Source organism: Bos grunniens, chromosome 24 (assembly GCF_055505025.1).
Source record: "Bos grunniens cultivar Pamir isolate PY7600 chromosome 24, Bosgru_T2T1.0, whole genome shotgun sequence".
Classification (NCBI taxonomy): domain Eukaryota; kingdom Metazoa; phylum Chordata; class Mammalia; order Artiodactyla; family Bovidae; genus Bos; species Bos grunniens.
The window spans coordinates 44,422,340-44,442,000 of NC_141188.1; the positions used below are offsets into that span (position 1 = coordinate 44,422,340).

General features: G+C 48.1%; 1 protein-coding gene across 2 annotated transcripts; it reads right to left on the bottom strand.

The window, feature by feature from the left end:
- Nucleotides 1-683: 683 nt before the first annotated feature.
- On the bottom strand, nt 684-19,650 carry AFG3L2 (AFG3 like matrix AAA peptidase subunit 2). 2 transcript variants are annotated; one of them, XM_086373250.1, is made up of 17 exons: nt 19,410-19,650; nt 15,272-15,371; nt 14,813-14,890; nt 14,401-14,507; nt 14,107-14,259; nt 11,988-12,062; nt 10,898-11,022; nt 8,918-9,191; nt 7,356-7,493; nt 6,741-6,894; nt 6,343-6,450; nt 6,116-6,241; nt 5,506-5,616; nt 4,975-5,090; nt 4,401-4,601; nt 2,978-3,172; nt 684-1,303 (listed from the first exon to the last, which is right to left on the bottom strand). In XM_086373250.1, the coding sequence occupies exons 1-17, from the start codon at nt 19,524-19,526 to the stop codon at nt 1,064-1,066; spliced, it is 2,418 nt and encodes an 805-aa protein (XP_086229376.1). In that variant the 5' UTR covers nt 19,527-19,650; the 3' UTR covers nt 684-1,063. The 2 variants fall into 2 exon arrangements, with proteins under 2 accessions (XP_086229376.1, XP_086229377.1); XM_086373251.1 differs by lacking the exons at nt 15,272-15,371; nt 19,410-19,650 and having other exon boundaries at nt 14,401-14,509; nt 14,814-14,862.
- Between the last annotated feature and the right edge of the window lie 11 nt (nt 19,651-19,661).

Below are 19,661 nucleotides of genomic sequence, written 5' to 3' on the forward strand. Positions count from 1 at the left end.
TGGCCTGGTGAGCCAGAGTCTTGGAGAACCATCCCAGGACAAGGGGGCCGCCTGGGCCACCCCATTGGTCCAGTGCCCTCCAGGGATGCCTGAGTTCTGTGCATGAGGTCGGACAAGTCAGCCCAACAATGCATTCCTCTGCATTAAGAACATACAACCAAGTCAGGACAGCATGAAAGGAAGCTGCTAAGAATAAAAACCCAAAGATGGGGGGAGGGGGTCTCCCAAGTCCAGAGAAGGCACTGGAGACCAACGTCCTCCTGGGGCTCTGCCTGGTTCTGACCTTGGTTTGTGACTCTGCAGCCCTCGTTTCTCTGGTGACGCAGCAGCATGTCACCCCTTCTAACAGCAAAAGTGACCTCATGAAGACATAGGGCTCTCCAGCCCAGGGGCCACGCTCTCTCCGCTGTTCAGCCCGCTGTGGTGGTCACACGTCTACTGGAGACGCACATGGGGGACCGAGGCTGGGTCCTGACTGGCTGAGTGTGTGTGTGTGCCCTGATGCCATTGCACGGCTCACACCGAGTTAACCCTTCAGGGCGGACAGGTCGAGGCATCACTGAGAGTCTCGTCGGACTGGAAGAGAACCACCAGTCTGAGACTAAACGTGGATGACATTCAGTTCCTTTTCATTGTGTTTTCTGAAGGGATGTCTCCCAAGCAGCACCAGTGACCCTCGTGTGTTCAGAAGGAAAAACGCAGCATTTACACTTTATTTGTGACATAAAGAAGCCGTATTTACACAATACATTCATATTTTTAAATATGTTACACAGCTCTCCTAGAAAACCACTCCATCACAGAACAGCAGCATGTAGCTTGGGTTCCGTCTTTAAAATATTAAATCAAGTAGAAATACTCTTTAATTTCATAGCCCATCACAGAGGGAGACTCTGAGGGAGGTGGGAGTGAAGGGTGGGTGATGGTGAGCACACCCCCATGTGAGGGCACAGGAGACTGGAGGCTGGGGACGCACTCCCGCCCCTGTGACCTCCAAGGCCAAGGACAAAGCACCCCTTCCTGCCGTGCCCTTGGGGCGGCTCTAAGGATGCAGCACCAGGAGCTACGCAGGGCCGGCACCCTGGACCGGGCTGGTCACCTTCTCGCCCGCGGGCTCCTCTGAGCCCTCACGCTCCCTGTTCCAGTCCTTCAGGCCCTCGGGGAGTGAGGTGTCCTCGTCTAGGCTACCAGTGCCTTCCACAAACTCCTCGTACGTAGACTTCTCCGCAAATGGCCTGGGGCCCAGAAGTTCCACCATGTCGTTCTTGTCTAACACTTCTTTTTCTAACAACAGCAGAGCAACCTGGAACATGAACACCTGCAATTAAATACAGCTACCCAGCGCCATCTCTCCAAGCTAACCTTTTATTTACAACCAACCCCCTTCCAAACCAGGGCTTTGAGAACTTCACTCTAACTCTTAATAAGAATATCTTATTAAAATAGATCTTCACCCTAACTTTTAATAAGAAGTATAAAAATCCTGGAAAACACACGTCCCCAGGAAGGGCAGGGCGGCATGCAATGTGGTGTGACTCTGTGCCCTGCTGGGGAGGTAGGGTGGGGAAGGAGCTCTGCACACATGTCGAGGAGGGACAACCCTGAGGAAGAGCAAGAAGTTGTCCCTGGGCTCCACCTACTTCCAAAGGAGGCAAGAGCTCCCGTGACTCCCAGAGCAGAAGGAGCTCTGGGGAGGCTGCAGGAAGAAGTGGCATAAGTAGCAGGGGTGGGGACGAGGAAAGGACAGAAATGGAGAATTTCAAAGGGAGGCTGACAAAACAGAGACAAACACAAACATGCATCTTGAAGTTCTGGTCTCTGTGTGGCTGAACTGTAAATATGACAGGAAACACGGCCACAGAAAAAGGGGCCCCACCAACTACAAGAGGGGAGGTAAGCGATGGTGTCAGCGGGCAGGGAACAGCTCACGTGAGAGCCTCTGTCACCAAGAAACGAAGCCAGTTAAACTGTAAATGGACCTCGTAATAGACTCGGTTCCTCAGGTGACTCCCAACTTGGAAACTCACCACATGTGTAGTTTATGTTAAATGTTGTTTTTAAAGATTCCAAACAATAAAGCAATTTTCTTCTGTCTTTAATTTTTTTTTAAATTTTATTATGGATCATTTCTGGAGAAGGCAATGGCACCCCACTCCAGTATTCTTGCCTGGAAAATCCCATGGATGGAGGAGCCTTGTAGGCTGCAGTCCATGGGGTCGCTAAGAGTCAGACACGACTGAGCGACTTCACTTTCTCTTTTCACTTTCATGCATTGGAGAAGGCAATGGCAACCCACTCCAGTGTTCTTGCCTGGAGAATCCCAGGGATGGGGAAGCCTGGTGGGCTGCCGTCTATGGGGTCACACAGAGTCGGACATGACTGAAGTGACTTAGCATAACATAGCATAGCATGGATCATTTCAAATATGTACCAAAAATATATAGAAAAAAAGGATAACTAACCCCATGCAACCCCATGTAACCACTGGTCATGACCACTTTTGTTCCACCTGCTTCCTGGATTATTTTGGAGACAATCCCAGATGTCCTGTCGTTTTATCCACATATGTTTGTCTCTAACTCTATGAGTCACAGACTCTTCAACTCTCAATGCTGAGGACCTGGGTTTAGTCCCTGCTAGGCAACTAAGACCTCCTTTGCTCCAGAGGGGAAAAGCAATGGGGAACCCCAGCAGGCCTGCACCTGTAAGCACCTGGCAAGGTGAGTGCAGATTCAGCCATATGCCTGGTACTACGAGTAGACTTCATTAATCCTGCGCTCAAGTTCCCAGGAGCCAGGAGCCAAGATCACACCCGCCTCTGTTCCCCGTCATCCCCACTGACGGAGCATCAGGATGGAGGGAGGAACCAGGATCAGCAGGCACAGGGGGAATGGCGGTGTCTGCAAACCAGCCAACCAATCGCCCTCAACGGCCTCTGCAAACCATGCAGAGGAGTGTTCCCACAGTCGGCACCTACCTTCTCCACGTCGGCTTTCTTCTCTGTGAGGAGGGCCACTGTCCTCTTGTAAGCATCGTTGATAAGGATTCGTACTTCGTCATCTATGAGTCTGGCGGTGGCCTCGCTGTACGGCTTCTCCAACACCATGTCCCCCTGACGTGGGAGGTCAAAGGAGATCTGCCCGACCTTCTCGTTCATGCCAAACTGAACAATCTGAAGAAGAAGGCGTGGCCAGTGGTGGGCATCCATTTCTGCTCACAGGCTCATGGGTTTTATAAAATGTCAACAAGGCAACATGGACACTGCATGCACACACTTCACTGCAGAACTACTCTTCAACCCGGCAAAATGACATGGCAGCCTTGAGTCGGCCAAGTAGACCAGGTTTTCTGCATAGACGGGGCAGTGGGGACAAGACCAGAAATGGGCAGACAATATGTACAACCAAGACAGGCAGCAAACAGGTGGGGACAGACCCCAGCAGTCATGAGACGTGCATGAGATCACTCTGCATGAGGGGAGGCAAGGAGGAGCCAGAGCCTGTGACAGACGGAAGCCACGACCTTGGGCACCCAGCAGCTCCTCCTGCATCACCTGGGCTGCTCCAGGAACTTGGGAGGGGTGCCTGCACTTTCCCTGCGTCCCTGGGGCCTGGCTGGGCAGTAGAGACCCCCACAGTAACCATACAGAACCCCAACTTAAGAAGAAACGTCTGGAAGTAAAATCCAAACTGACTAAAAAAGAGGAGGCACAGGTAAGAGAGGGGAGCAGCAACAGCTCAGAAAGCAGGAAGCACATTTTTCAAAAGTTCATGAAAACAACAGAAAAAGATACTCTAAAACCATGAAACTAGAAACACTGTCTTAATCCACCTTCTTCCTAGAAGATCAGGAAAACAAACTTCATGCAGATAAGGAAAGTGGGATGCAGGGACGTCCACGAACAGATGAATATTGTGACCCAACTTCAGAAAAAACTAACCAAAATCAGGAATGTGAGGAAAAAAAGAAATAACAACAGAAGTTAAGAGTCGGAAAAACTTAAATGAGGTGCTAGGACACAGGAAAAAAAAAAAATCACAGTTGAGGAGTTCCCAAAGTCACTGACATCAAGCTCCAAGAGAGCACCCTGACTGTTTCTGGGAATGGAGGCAAATGGGGTGGGGTGGGTGCACGGGGTGACTGCTCCCAGCTTAGGGGGAGTCCACGTAGGGTCCTGCAGGTTTGAAACTAGACTTAAACTCTACAGACATGCTTCACACACTCAGTAAATCCGAAATACTGAGTGACCAAAACGTAAGTTTCTATTCCTAAGTTTTGATCACCTTACACTGAACTTCTCTGAAGGAGGAACCCTTGCCTGGTAAGCCCAGGCCAGTGGAGCCTCAGGGGCGCTCCGGAGCCCATGCGGCGGTGAGGAGGCAGCCCACCCGTCCTCTCACCTGGGCGTAGGCACTCTGGGTCACTTTGCGCAAGTCGTCCTGGGCGCCGGTAGTGATCCTGCCAAAGAAGATCTCCTCGGACACTCGGCCGCCCAAGGTCATGCACATGCGGTCCAGGAGCTGCTCCCGGGTGTAGAGGTACTGCTCCCGGGGCAGGTACTGAGCGTAGCCCAGCCCTTTGCCTCGTGGGATGATGGACACCTGGCGAGGGAACAGCAGCACTGAGCACCCGGCCGCTGGAGCTGACAATCTCACCGGCGAGCAGAGCACCACGGCCGGGCAACCCCATGGCCTCGGCCAGGCAGCTGGTCTAGGAGAGCATTTCCTCTTGGGATAACCTCACCCCAAGTGACTCCTACACGGTGCTTCTGTCTCTTACGAAACCCATCCGCGAATGCCCAGGACTGACAGTAGGGCCACTGCCGAGCAGGGTCCCCTGCTAACTTGACCCACAGGAGTGAATCCCTTCAGCTTCCAGACACTTTTCTTTCCAAACTTTGTAACTCGTCCATGCATGATGCCTCCCCTCAGTGCCATTGTCAGATGTTCCCACTACGTGCCCCCAGCCACTCACCTTCAAGAGGGGGTCTGCGTGCTCCAGGTACCAACCGGCAACTGCGTGGCCTGCCTCATGGTATGCCACTGTCTTCTTCTCCTCAGGCTGTAGGACCTGCGTTTTCTTCTCTAAGCCTGACATACAGAAAAGAAAATAAAGCCTGCTGTTTTAGTGACAACGACATCAAGAGAGGCTCACACACCACCACTCAGAGCCTCACAAAGAACACACATCACAGGCCTTCCCAGTCTAACTGGTTTTACAGCTGTTTATCCATCACCTATGTCTCGCTCAGAGCACGTTAGACTCACACGATGAAATTTTTGGAAAACAGGAAGGCTACAAGTGCTTTTTAAAAGAAAACAACTAGACTGCTATAATTAAGGGAAGACCTCTCCCTGCCTGCAGCCTGTCTCAGATCCATCCGACATGGAAGCCTCTGTGCAGACACTCTGAGCTGCCCGCGAGCTCCAGGCCTGGGTGGACATACTCCCTGGCCGCAGAGTCACGCTGTCAGCCCTTGGATGTGCGGTCTACCAGCTGCCTTACCGCCAATCACTCGTTCAATTGCTTGTTCAAAGTGTTTCTGGTTTATGGAATCTGAAAGGTGTCTCGCAGCGATCAAAGCAGCTTCGTTGCACACGTTGGCAACATCGGCTCCTGTGAAAGAACACAGCAGCTTTCCACCAGATACACCCGAGCTCACTGGCCACAGTTTTGAAGAGGGACCAGACCAGGTCCCCACCACCAGCAGGTTCCAGCGCCCAGGCCTGCCCAGCACAACTGGCCCCTCAAGCACAATGCAAGGACCAGCAGTGGACAGACACCCATGGGCAGTAATCTATCTCCACAGACTATATGATGAAAGCAAACTAAGACTGTGCTTTAAAATGTCCACCAACTAATGCTTAGTTCTCTGTAAATTAACTTCTTAGAGAAAGTATATGGCAACACAAATAAGCCATAACACAATGTATGTCCTCAACAAAAAATTTTAAGCAGGCCCCTGGAACTCTGAGGCACCTGTGCCCGTGAATACACTCTTCTCAGGCTGCAGGTGGTCCCTCCTGCTTCATGTTGAATCTGCAAGGATGGACAGAGGGAACGAGAAAGGAAGAGTCACGTCCTGTAGACAGAACCGAGGGTTGAGCTCACCCACCTGAAAACCCCGGGGTCAAGGATGCGAGCTTCCTCGCCAGCTTCTCCTTTTCCAGGGTGCTATCCAGCTTCAGAGGTCGGAGATGAACTTTGAAAATAGAGGCTCTTCCCTTAATGTCCGGCGGTCCTTGAGAAATTATTTTTAAGGAAGAAAAAAATCATAATGAAACAGCTGCAACCTCTCCTCATGAGAAATGGCCTGAATCCAGGGCAAGAAAGCCATCTCACCAATGAAGATCTGCCTGTCGAAGCGGCCTGGCCTCATCAGAGCTGGGTCTAGGATATCCGGTCGGTTGGTGCCCGCCAAGATGACCACATTGGTTGTTGTGTTAAATCCTGGAGACAGACAAAGGCATCATTGCTGTTACATGCTGTGAGGAGAAAGATAACGTGTCCCTGTCAAGAATGTATGAGCACCAGATACACCACTGCTTTTTTCCTATTATCTAGTGGTTTTTTAAATCACAAGTTTAAATGATTTTTCCTATATTCATTTTGCCCTTAATATCATACCTAACACCTAAAGATTTAATGATCAACTACTTGAAGACAAATTACCAGCACAGGACTCTCATTTTAGACACAGGAAGAACAAATGGAAAGTACAGGATAGACACAGGTCTCACCGTCCATCTCCACAAGCAGCTGGTTGAGCGTGTTCTCCTGCTCACTCTGCCCGCCGAAGTTGCCCCTGCCTCTCTTCCTTCCCACCGCATCTATTTCATCGATGAAGAGGATGCAAGGGGCGTTCTTCCGAGCAAGAGCGAATAAGTCACGGACCTGGATGAAAACGCAAGCACTGGGGTCACTTTACAAGTGAGTAGTATTATCCTAATAAAAACAGACACCAAGCTTCCTGCCCCCAGGAAGACCATCTGTGTACAGCACTGCACAGCACAGATGTTAAAAAGTGAAAGCAGCAAAGAAGTCATGTGGCAAATGGTGTGAAACCGATATAAGGTGAGCAAGTATTTCTAAAATCTCATCAATTACTGTTGTGTAAGAAGCACGAACACCAACAAACTGATGCTACACACCTCTGTGCTACTCAGAGGCAACAGGGTAGAGCTGTAGACTTTATAACACTCACTCACAGACCCAGCCATGCAGGCACACAGCAAAGGCATGACCCCTCAAGCCCACCCAGCCATTGCCCTAAGGTGGGCGGTACCCCACTGTGGCAGGGGTCCTGTGCCCACCTTCCGACCTGCTGAGTTAACACAGCAAGAGGTGAGACTTACTCTAGCTGGGCCTACACCAACAAACATCTCCAAGAACTCAGACCCGCTAACGGTGATGAAAGGGACATTGGCTTCTCCAGCCGTGGCCTTAGCCAGCAGTGTCTTCCCAGTGCCTGGAGGACCAGTGAGAATGGCACCCTTCACATAAAAAAAGGAAAAGTATACTGAACTACAATTTCAGAAAAATAAACTGCATACCCATAAATAATTTCAAGGTATAATCTGTTTATAAACTTTAGTGACATATCCTAAATATTTCTTAAACATGTAAACAAATATAAAATGCTTTTATTAATAAAAAGAGAAAGGAAAAGATTATTAGAGACTACTTTGTTTTAAAAAACCTGGCAAGAATGTGAAATACCTCCCTTACTTTTTAAGATTTTTAGTGTTGCTTTTTAGATCTAACAGTATATAAAGGGTGACTTAAGCTGGGAATCTAGCAATACTAAAAAACCACCTGAGGTTAACTTCAAATATTATACTTCCAGTTTCATTTTGCTTATTTTCTTTCCTTTAAAATTTCACAAATGAAGTAAATATCTAATAACCAATGATAAACTTAAAAAGAAAAATATGTGTTTGCTCAAACACTGTAACTATTTAAGTCGTGGAGATGCTTAAGTATGATGTGAACACATATTTCAGAGAAGGCAATGGCACCCCACTCCAGTACTCTTGCCTGGAAAATCCCATGGATGGAGGAGCCTGGAAGGCTGCAGTCCATGGAGTCACTAAGAGTCAGACTCGACTTCACTTTCACTTTTCACTTTCATGCACTGGAGAAGGAAATGGCAACCCACTCCAGTATTCTTGCCTGGAGAATCCCAGGGACGGGGGAGCCTGGTGGGCTGCTGTCTATGGGGTCGCACAGAGTCAGACACGACTGAAGTGACTTAGTAGCAGCAGCAGAACACATACTTAATTAAGTACAACAAATTATAAAACTGTAAAATGTAACTTTTCATCCATGAAGGCAGGACATGAAATCAAGGAAGTGATGATTCCCTTTAGAAAAGACTCCCTCATGTAACTTTATTAACGAGTTTTTTAGAACCTTAGTTAAAGATTTTCTCTTCATTACTTAATGCCTGAGCCTGGTCCTGGGAGCAGAGATGGGCAAGGCTGCCCGAGTCCGGCAGTAGGTGGTGGTGGAAGAAGGCATGCTCGCCTGGAATGTAAGTGCCAGACCAGGCAGACCATCCACTCAAGCTGCTGGGGGAAGGACAGCAGGGCCAGAGCAGAGGCAGGCTGCCCGGGACTACAGTGCTGAGATAGGGCGTCCAAAACACACTGCGGAGAGAAAGTAGCACAACAAGGGGAGGGGAAACACACCTTGGGGGAAGAGAGACACTATTTTCAAGGAGACACATTCACAAGGGACAGTCGACTAAAAAGACTCAGGAGTTAAACAGAGACCAGCAGGTTACAACAGAGGAAGGAGAGAAGAGCAGCTACTGTGGAAGTAATCAGTTCATAAAATTATAACCTCAGAGATCAAGAAACCCTTCAAAGGATTTAGGGTTATTAAGCTGAAAACTGACTTCTGAATGTTCATTTACCTTTGGGATTTTTGCTCCCAGGTCTTGATACTGCTTTGGATTTTTTAGGAAATTCACAAATTCCATGATCTCCAGCTTGGCCTCCTCACAGCCGGCCACGTCTTTGAACTTCACGTCAATCTCATCCTTGAGGACCTTGGCGGTGGTCTCTCCAACACTGAAGAGTCCGCCCATGCCCCGGCCTGTGCGGCCGATGCCGGCTGGGCCCCTCCGGATGGTGTAAAGCAGGAAGGCGATGATGAGCACGGTGGGCAGCATGCTCAGGAGGAAGGAGCTGCAGACACATGACAGCGAGAGCTCAGAGGGCGCCCGCTCAGACCGCCCTGCCAGATACCTGCCTCGGCAGAACATGCACATGCTCTACCTGGGCAGCCAGGTACCCCAACACCTCACCTGAGGCACAAGGAGAATCTATGTGCATCAGTGTCACTGAAGCAAACGCTCAGAAAGTAAGACCAAAGGAAGACCTGCTCCTAACGTGTACCCTCTCCAGGGCCGCATTACTCACACCCGAGAACCAGCACACACACAGGCTAGACCTGTGACCTACAGTCACTACATATGAAGTTTCAAAGAAATTCGTTGACTTAATAATTTTAATACAATTCTGGTATTAGCCTGGGTAGACATTCCAGTCCTGTTACTGGAATGGATCAACTATTTCTGAAGGGATGTCTTCTAAATATCTAATCTGTGCAAAGGCAGCAGTGGGGAGTGCTGTCTCCCCAGCATGGTGGGGTGGCTTGTGCAGGCTCACACAGGCCCAGGGGCAGGGTGCCCACCAACCCTCACCCACTCTGGGGAGTGGCTCAGAGATGATTTACAGTCTCTGCCTTCTGTTTGTCTTAAGTTAATTTCCACGAAACTGTGGACATAGACGTATACTGGTAACATAAAGCAATTTAGTTTAACTTAACCTACGAAATTTAGGTCAAAACCTGGTACATAGTTTAGGTAAAAAAATGAAACAAGAATAAAATAATAATTAACTTTCTAATTTTTCATCTATTACAAAACTGTAAAGGCTGCTACAGCAGGCAGCAAGAACCACGAACAATTTACCTTTGGTTTACTTCTAGAGAAAAAAAAACAATGCACTGACAATAAAGGTTTAAAGAACATGCAATAAGACTCTGCGTAAAGTTTCAGCACCAGCTTGTAAAGTTAAGGAACTGTATGTTAACCTCAGGGACTGAGGGACATATCACCCCAAGAATGAAACAACTTTGATAGCTGGTGGGACCTAAGTACCGCAGGAAGATTGTAGGGCTACACAAACCATGACTCAATAGAGTTCCCAGAGCTGAGTAAGACCATCAGCTCCGTTAACATGCTGTTTTACATGTAGAAGAAAATCAAGCTTTATTTCTACTTTCACTCCCAAACTCTTAATCAAGGTATGTGTTCTGCATTTAATGCAAATGAGTCACCGCCTTGAGATCCACCTGGGCATCTTTGGGCAGAACTCAAAGGCCATACATTCCAAAGTAAAACCAAAGACAGGCAACCCTTGAAATCAACAAGCCCTTCCTCAAGGTCCAGAGCTGGTCTTTCTAAAGACAAAAAACCTCTAAGGGAAGCAGCAGCTCTGACCAAAGAGGAAGAAGCATTACTTAAAAATCCTGGAAATTCTGTGAAATATAAAATACATAAAGGACAGTTAAAAGGTGGGCATGTCGCTCTTTAACACAAAGGGGCTTTTTATGCTACAATTCTACTCAAGGTCAGGGTATTGGACATGGACCCCACATCACTGCTTAATCAAGAAATATCAAAAAAAAAAAAAAAGAAATATCAACATGCAAAAAACCAACCAGTCTCTAGCAAAATCTAGTAAGTTACTGATGGCTGCAAAGAACTCAGGCCAGATTGAGAGGCCTGATGAGAATACAAAGTGTGATGTGCCGCCCCCTGGTGACAGAATACACCGTAAGCCCTGGGCGCAAAGGCAGCCTCCCAAGTCCACTGCCCAAGGCTCACCCGTCACTCTCGGCGATGTAGACCACAGGGACCCGGTTCTCTCCTTCTATGCCTAGTTCCTGCTGCAGCGTCTCCAGGTTCCGCTCAAAGGTGTCCACACTGCCAATATTGAACCAGACGTACTGCTGTAAAGACAGGAAAGTGAAATGTCCTAATTTTGTGAGGGGAACGAAGACAAAACAAAGGGTTTAACTTCCTAAGAAATTTTCAGAAATACTGCAAATAAAAAACCCAACAATGAGATTAAGACTAACGCAAGACTGGTTTAACAACCAGTCTTTAACAACCAGAGTGATTAAGCTTTACTCAGTGAGAACCCTTGGCCAATAAACATTTCTACAGTTCCAGTACTCCTCTATTGTCCTAATACTATAAACTCAGAAAAACAAAAACTCTACTTGAAAAGACAACCCTTTTCATAAACAAGCATCCTTTCTCCAGGACTTATCAGCTGTCTGGTCCCACACCAGGGTGCAGCTGCGATGATACTTCTCAGTGTCAGGATGGGCTCCGGCCCTGGGTGAGCTAGAAGACTGCAGGATGCCCAGGACTGGGGGTGGGCCTGGGGCTCTGGCCCAGGAGGGCTGGGAATCACCTGTTTCCTACCAATAATCCCCTCAACTCAACCTGGTGTCTCTGGAACAGAGCTCAGACTGGTTGGACAAGAAATATAAATATTTTTAAACAATAAGAACAGAAATAGAAATTAACATCACAAAACAGTTGGGAAAGACATGAGCAGAACACTTCTTAAACTGATTTGACAAAAGCTGTCTCAAGACATAAGCAGTTCGGATTTTACCATTTTTTTCTTAACCAACTGTTCTCAGTCTTGAAAAATCATAGATACTGGAATACTGAAAACCAGGTTTTACTCATTGGTTCCTAAATGTACAGCCAATGTGATCACCAAACCCAAACCACTGACCCAAGGGTTTGCACATGTGATGGACACAAGGGTCACACTGTCACTGTTAGTGCAGATCACAGCTGCTCTGACACAGCCAGTGTGAGGGAAAGCTGGCTTTTCAGTTTTAAATATAAGAACTTAATTGACAGCTAGTTCACATCACTTAATAACATCACTTACTCCATCAACAGGAGTTTTTCCTGGTGTAAAAGTCACTCGAACAAATCGCTTGTTGACAACTTCCAGTCTGTCTACCTGGAATTTTAAAGAAATATTCAAACATAAACTTACAGAAAGACTAGAGACATTCTTCTAAGCTCATCTAAAATGCATATATTTCAGACACACAAAGAAAAATGATGAATAATGTAAAAACACCCTGTGTTTTCCCCTCCAGCTTGAGAAACAAAACATCACAAACCCCAGTCATGTCCCACACCCAGGGGTGGCCGCTGTGCACTGGTGCTGGCCACCCCAAAGCACGGCCTGGTCATGGGCCACAAAGACCTAACCCTAAACAGACATTCATATCTGCCTGTTTTTAAACTTTACAAATGGTCTCGTCTGCATTTGTTTTTCTACAACTTTTTCTTCTATCACTATATCTGTAAGGCCTTTCCTTGCTGACATGTCAGTTCTGCACAGACCCCATTTTATAAGCACACCCCAAGTTATTTATGCGTTCTGTTCAAAGACCTTTAGACTATTCCCAACACTCCCCCAACACCAACAATGCTACTGTGGACGCTGCCACGCATCATGCCTGGGCCTGTCTCTCGGAACTCCCTGGGATGCGCGCCTGTGGTGAACACAGCTGGCTGGGCTGTAGGGCACAACTGCCCTCAGCTCTGCTGGACGCTGCACACTACTCTCCGACTCATGCTCCTGCCAAACGTTCTCTAAAACGCTCCCACTGAGCTATGTCCTCACTTGCCGTTACAAAACTTCCTAAATTTTGCCCCTCTGAGATTTGAGATGGCTTGACCTTGTTTCCCTGGACCCTCCTAACTCTATGGACTCTTTGGTCACTTGCACACCTCATCCCGAGGCCTCGGGCTGCTGGGAGCTGAGTGCCTTTGGTGGGTGCCTGCTCCCTGCTGCCGTCAAGTCCGCTCTGGCAGGGAGTTTGGAAGGTATCAGCCCAGGATATAAAGTGAGGGAGCCTGGGAGACCCCAGGAAGAGCCAGAACAGGGGCGCACTGTCTGGAAAGCACTGACTAGAGGACCCCGTCCCCCATAAACCTGCTGGGTTTATGGGGGACACATACACACACACATACACACACACAGCAGACCAACTGCACAGAGCCAGCGGGTCAGGAGGAGACGTGACAACAGAGAACCCTCCCTGGGGCCTGTCCCCATACTCAGAGGATAGAAGTCACTGCTCAGAGTGCAGGCTCTCCACGACACCTGGGAATTACAAACCTGAGAGCCTCACTTTCATGAGCGAGACACCTGCTTCAAAATCTGAAAGATTATTTCCATTCTGTCTGTCCTCACCTTACTGGACAATCTTTAAAAATAATTTTAGATTCTTTACATTTTTTAAGTATTAATATCCTTATTTTATTCATTTCATTGATTAATGAGAGGTTAAGTCATTTCCCCAAGGCTCAGAGTTGGTCAAATCCTGCTTCTCTCACTATCACTTTGTTTCTTCACTTCTAAGATAGACATTTTCCATATTTTAACCTCTCAGACACGAAATGTACATGACTGCTGACAAGATGTCAAAGTGTCCCTGGCAGTCCACTCAATCTAAGTAACGTGTAAAATAACATGTGCCTTATAGCCCATTGCATCTTAAATGAGCCACAACAGGATCCAACTGGCAAAGACCCAGCCCAGAGGCAAAGCTCCTGCCTGGGGCCTCACTCAGAGCCCGTCCACTCTCGCAGTAAAACCTGATTCACTTATTCACCCACTTCCGGGAGTGCAGGAGGTCACAGCGGTGATACCGTGCTAGAACCTAGAGGGGCTGGCCAGGGAGGGAAGGGAGGCAGCTGACGGCAGAAGGGAGAGAACCGAGTAGACCGGGTGCCAGAGCAGATCAGGAGCAGTGGCTCCAGAACTAGGCTCTCCAGGGAAAGCGATACAGGGGGGTCATGGTCAATGTAGAAACTGCTGGGTCAAAACTCACAGGTTCCTTGGCTGCTATACTTTCCAGCATTGGAAACATACAATATGGGACTTGGTGACGAACAAGCCTGGCAACGTGCTGGCTGTTTATCACTTTATTGGCCTAACCTGAACTCACCCTTTGATCCCTGCTGCCTGTGGCCCACACGATACTTACAACTCCCTTGGAAAGATAGTTGTTAGCAAAGTCCTTCCACGTGATTTCTCTCCCGGAGCTCTTGAACAGGAAGTAAAATAGGAATCCTCCCCAAAACAGGGCGGTCCAGAGAAAGTACATCTTGAATTCCTTATCATCCCATGGGATGTCACCCTGAATGAGGAAGCAGATATTTCTATGAAGGGTGAGACAAGACAACGCAGTCTCTGCTGTGCAGGGTGTGAACCCTCCCAGGGCCGTGAGTACCACTCAGCCTTTCCGGGGGTGGGCAGGGGCCAAAGCCACGAACCGAACCTTCTGGAACCTGGACCACCAGTGAGAGTCATCTTTCTTGCCGCCTCGTTTTCCACCGCCACCAACTCCTCCTCCAGAAGGACGCGGGGCAGCAGCTGGCTTGGGTTCTGTTCACAGACAGAGAGTGTGTCCACAGCAGCATCTGAATCTCTCAACAATGTTTCCATTAATGTCGTTTAATGAACTCATTGCAAAATGCATTGTGGCAATTGATGAGTTACTAAACACAGTGCTGTGAGGAAGCCTGAGACTAAGATAGAGGGGGGAGCCCCCAGGAACACTCCAGGCACTTCACACACAGTGGGCTCAGAACTGACTTAAGCTAAGATGTTCCTTGTTCAGTGACAACTATCAGCAACATCATAAACCAGGGGAAAACAGTAAGTTCAAACATAGTCTTTTGAAACAGTACCTTTTTTTTCTCCCATAACTTCTTTAGGTTCACTAGCTTTTTTTCCATTTTTTCCATTGGGAAAGTATTTTTCAAATCCTGTTAGAAAAGGAAAAAAAATTAACTTCAAACTAAAATTCATCACGTTTTGTGTACGTATGTTCTTTGTTTTTAAAGCAGCTGATTCATGAAAAAGAATAAGCTAGAAGTATAGGATTGCTTGTGCAGGAGTAAATCACAGTCTAGATGGTACAGTCACAACCCTGAGGGGTCCGAGAAGTCTTGCTGGCCTGCCCAGGTCATTACTGACAAAGGTGCCACATGTGAAGGCGACATAATGTCATGGCTTTGATCACATGAGAGGGAGGAGGTGGGGTGGTTAGAAATCAACTGAAACCACACCTCTTCACCTGCCCTGCTGAGGCCAAGAGTGAGTCTGTGTAAGAATGTCCCTCGTCACAGTCACATGTGAGTGCTTACCTTTTGGAGGCCGAGAACAGAGTCTCTGATAAGCAGCAATCACATCTGTCAGAAGGGAATTCCTGCTGGTTTTCGCCTGAGTCGTGGCATATCGATAAAGCTGCAAGACAACAGAGAGAAGCATGAAGGTCACATCAAGGTGAGTCTAAATCAAGCTTCATTTTACCCTTCAAACAGGTGATTACGGACTCCCTTGAAGGGAGCACGAGGGCTGTCCGGCCCTGGGCCGCTCCAGTCCAGTGAGAACTAGGAGACACACACTTCACCCAGAAGACAGCACCTCCAACCCAGGCACCTAATTAAGAGCTGCAGCCTGAGCACAATTCCCTACCAACACGTTGGCCCAGGCATTGTTTCCTTGATGTGTAGCATTCAAAAGGCAAACTGCCATGAATATCTGCCACCCCGCCTGCAGGGTCTATCACACTGCAAGGTCATTTATCCGACATTACAGAACGATGCTGTTTGTGAGCACAATACTAACTTTACCTGGGTTCAAAGACAAGGAAGCCATGGTCCAATGTCTGATAGTCCTTATATTAGCAGCATTTGCTGAAGTTATTTGATACACTGTCATCCTGCTAAGTCCCTTTACAGATACATCTCTGCTTTAAGTAACATATTTGCTAAAAACTGTAAATACTGCCTAGGTATGAGTGAGTGAAAGTCGCTCAGTCATGTCTGACTCTTTGCGACTCCATAGGCTGTCCACGGAATTCTCCAGGCCAGAATATTGGAGTGGGTAGCCTTTCCCTTCTCCAGGGGATCTCCCCAACCCAGGGATCAAACCCAGGTCTCTCGCATTGCATGCGGATTCTTTACCAGCTGAGCCACAAGGGAAGCCCTGCCTAGGTTTATTAGAATATAATGTAAACAAATTGAACAAGCTCCTTATTAAATGTTTAGATGTAGAGACACTGAAGGGGATATAGCTGAATCTGACAGTTAAGTTCAAGTGATTCTATCCTTTGGCAAAGTGAAAAGTTCACACCACCATTTTTTTGGAAGACAAGCTTTTACATACAGGTGAGAGTGTTTAAAGTGAAGCTTATCTGCATTAGACCCATCCCTCATTTCCCTCCTTTATCGTCTCATGAGAAAAATAAAATATCACAAAACCATACAAAAATCACTTCACACCCGATAGTGTGGCTATAATTAAAAAAAAAAAGAGAGAGACAATATCAAGTGCCAGTGAGGATGGGCAGAAATTGGAGCCCTCATGTACTGCTTAGGGGACGGGCACAGCCGCTTTGGAAAAGTTTGGCATTCTCCAAAATGTTAAATGAAGAGTTAAGTTACCACATGATCCAGCAAATTCACTCCTGCTCAAGGAAATGAAAATATGTCCACTCAAAATCTTGAATGTTTATAGTATCATTTTTCATAATGGCCCCAAAATGGAAACAACCCAATGTCCATCAACTGATGATGAACAGAGAAAATGTGGTATATGCACACAACGGAATTTTATTCAGCCATAAAAAAGGAATGAAGTAGATAGATGGTAGCATCAAATCTTGAAAACATCATGCTAAGTTAAAAAAACCAGACACAAAAGATCACGTATTACATGATTCCATATTTATGAAACGTCTGAAACAGGCCAATGATAGAGGCTATAGGTCAGCAGTTGCCTGGGCTGGAGGAATAGTTGGGGAGAAACAGAGAGTGACCACTAACAGTCATAGGGCTTCTTCTAAATGTTCTGGCAACAGATAGTGAGTGATGGTTGCACCGCCTTGTGAATATATGAGAAGCCACAGAACAGTACCCTTTAAAACGGTGGATTTTATGATATCTGAATTAGAAAATGTCAATTAAAAAAGAATGAGCTGACTTAACTCCAAATCAACACACAATTACTTGCAAAGTAGGACAGAAACACTGACACTGTTCTTGGTTGACAGCAATGCTGGTCTGAGAACCTGGAGCTTCTGTTGTGTTGGGCCCTCCCTGACGACTGAGAATACTTGGCCTAAGAGATAACCATTGATAATGGATAAGAGTGTGTTGTATGTGAATACTTCCCAATGCCAAATCCATTAAGGGTGTGGATTGAAATGACCTGATATCCATGCTGGACAGGCCAACAAGTCAGAGCTTCTGCTCCAGGCCTGGTACTGCCAAGCAGCGGGGAGTCCACCAGGGAACCAGAAGCAGTGCTGCCCAGAAGAAACTCAGAAAAGACAGAAAGGTACCTTACATGCAACAATACAAACCCTTCAGTATAAAGGTGGAGAGGTGGCACAGAGAAGGAAGGGGTCACGTGCAAGGGAGCCAGGGACGTCACAGGGAAGCGACACCTAGCCTGGGACTTGAAGGACCCAGAGTTCTTCAGGCAAATGGTGGTGGTGCTGCTGCTGCTGCTGCTGCTAAGTTGCTTCAGTCATGTCCGACTCTGTGCGACCCCAGAGACCGCAGCCCACCAGGCTCCCCCGTCCCTGGGATTCTCCAGGCAAGAACACTGGAGTGGGTTGCCATTTCCTTCTCCAATGCATGAAAGTGAAAAGTGAAAGGGAAGTCGCTCAGTCGTGTCGGACGCTCAGCGACCCCATGGACTGCAGCCTTCCAGGCTCTTCCATCCATGGGATTTTCCAGGCAAGAGTACTGGAGTGGGGTGCCATTGCCTTCTCCGGCAAATGGTGTTATAACTTTCAATTTTGGTAAAGCTGGAAATCTGATTTTTTGCATGACGATCTTCAATACATCTCATGATATTGGGGGCCTCAAAGTCACACATCTACAATGGGAGAAGATGAGTGCCCCAGGATACTACTGTGAGAATCAAAAGTAATAAGACATGGAAAAGCACTTTTAAAACTGTGTGGCAATACTCGCATTTAAATTACTTCCAATTATTCTGAAAGCCACTTAAGAGTAAGCAGCTTTCAGAATATTACTACGATCATACTAAGCAAGTCTTTGTGTGACAATGAAGTACAGAACTGGGTACACAGTATAAACAAATATTATTAGTTTGCTGAATAATAAGCTCCCTTTAGGATCTTTTCAAATTGTGTTGAGCAGGGATACCTCTAGCAATAACCTCTGACTGCATTTAAAGATAAGATTATTTTCCACAAAAGAACCATCGATGATTTTTTTTCCCTATTTAATCTAAGCCCATTCAAATAATACATATAAAAGACATGAATTTGCAAAACTTAAGTATAGAGCACCTCACTTAGAAAATTAGGTTTTATGTTTGATGATGTATTTTTCAGTTGTGAAACACCAGTTTTAATCATTTGAGGATTATACTTGAGAACACACACAGAAATCTTTTTCCCCAGAACCTCATTATGAGAACAGACTTTTAACAGATGCACAAACCTAGAGGAAAATCCAGAGTAATGCTCCAGCGTCCCCACCCAGATCTCCAGGGCAGGACCAGAGAATGTGTCATGCACCTTCACAAGCAGACTTCCTCACACCTCGGCATTCGAGGTTCACTCACAAGCAAGGCCTTCTAGAGAAGACTCCTGACAAAAACCCTGCAAACTCACAGGGCAGATCCCTACCTGCCTGTTACAGGTCTGAGTCCAGAACTCACAAGAGGCAAGAGAGGGAGGGATTCGATCCAAGTAAGACAAGGAAACGGATGCAATGCCAGAAACAGGAAAAAAGACCTCGTGCAGGGCCATTCCGAGCAGGAGAGACGAAGACCGACAGCCGGGCAGGGAAGGGGGCTCCGAGGAGAACACATCAGGAACGCCCTTTCCATGGAGATCTGAGAACACCTCCTGGGCTGACCCTCGAGCTCGCCCACCACCGCCGGGGCTTCATGCGCGCTCAATCTGCGCCGGGAGGGTCCGCCGTGGGCACAGCCAACTTCGGCTCCGGGATCCCGGCCCTGACCGCGACAGAGCACCGCCCCTCGGGGGTTGGGGTGGGGGACACCGTTAACGACTCCATCTACTAGTGCCGTGTCCGCCAGGCAGCGACAGCCCCACCCCCGAGCCCGCGCCGCCAGCTCCCACCCAGGGCTCTCAGCTCCGCAGGCCTCCCGGGCGCAGGGTAGACCCGCCGCCCCAAAACCCGTCTCCACGCTCCCCGGGGACCCACACCGAGAACAGGGCCCGTGACCTTGACGCCCGGTGCCGGGCCGGAAGCGGGCCGGGGGTGCCGGACTCACCATCCGCAGGTAGAGCCGTTCGGTGGAGCCCGTGCGGCCGCCAGGCAAGAGCATCGGGGGCATCCCGCGGGGCCGGCAGGCGCCCCGGCCCCATAGCAGCAAGCAGCGGTGCGCCATGGCCGCCGGCGCGCCACTCAGGCCGGGAGCGGACGCGGGGGCGGCACCGGATGGCCAAGACGACCCGGAGCGGAGGCCACGGGACGGCTCGCCCGCGACCCCACGCTCCTCTGCGTCTTCTCACGCCTCGCCCCG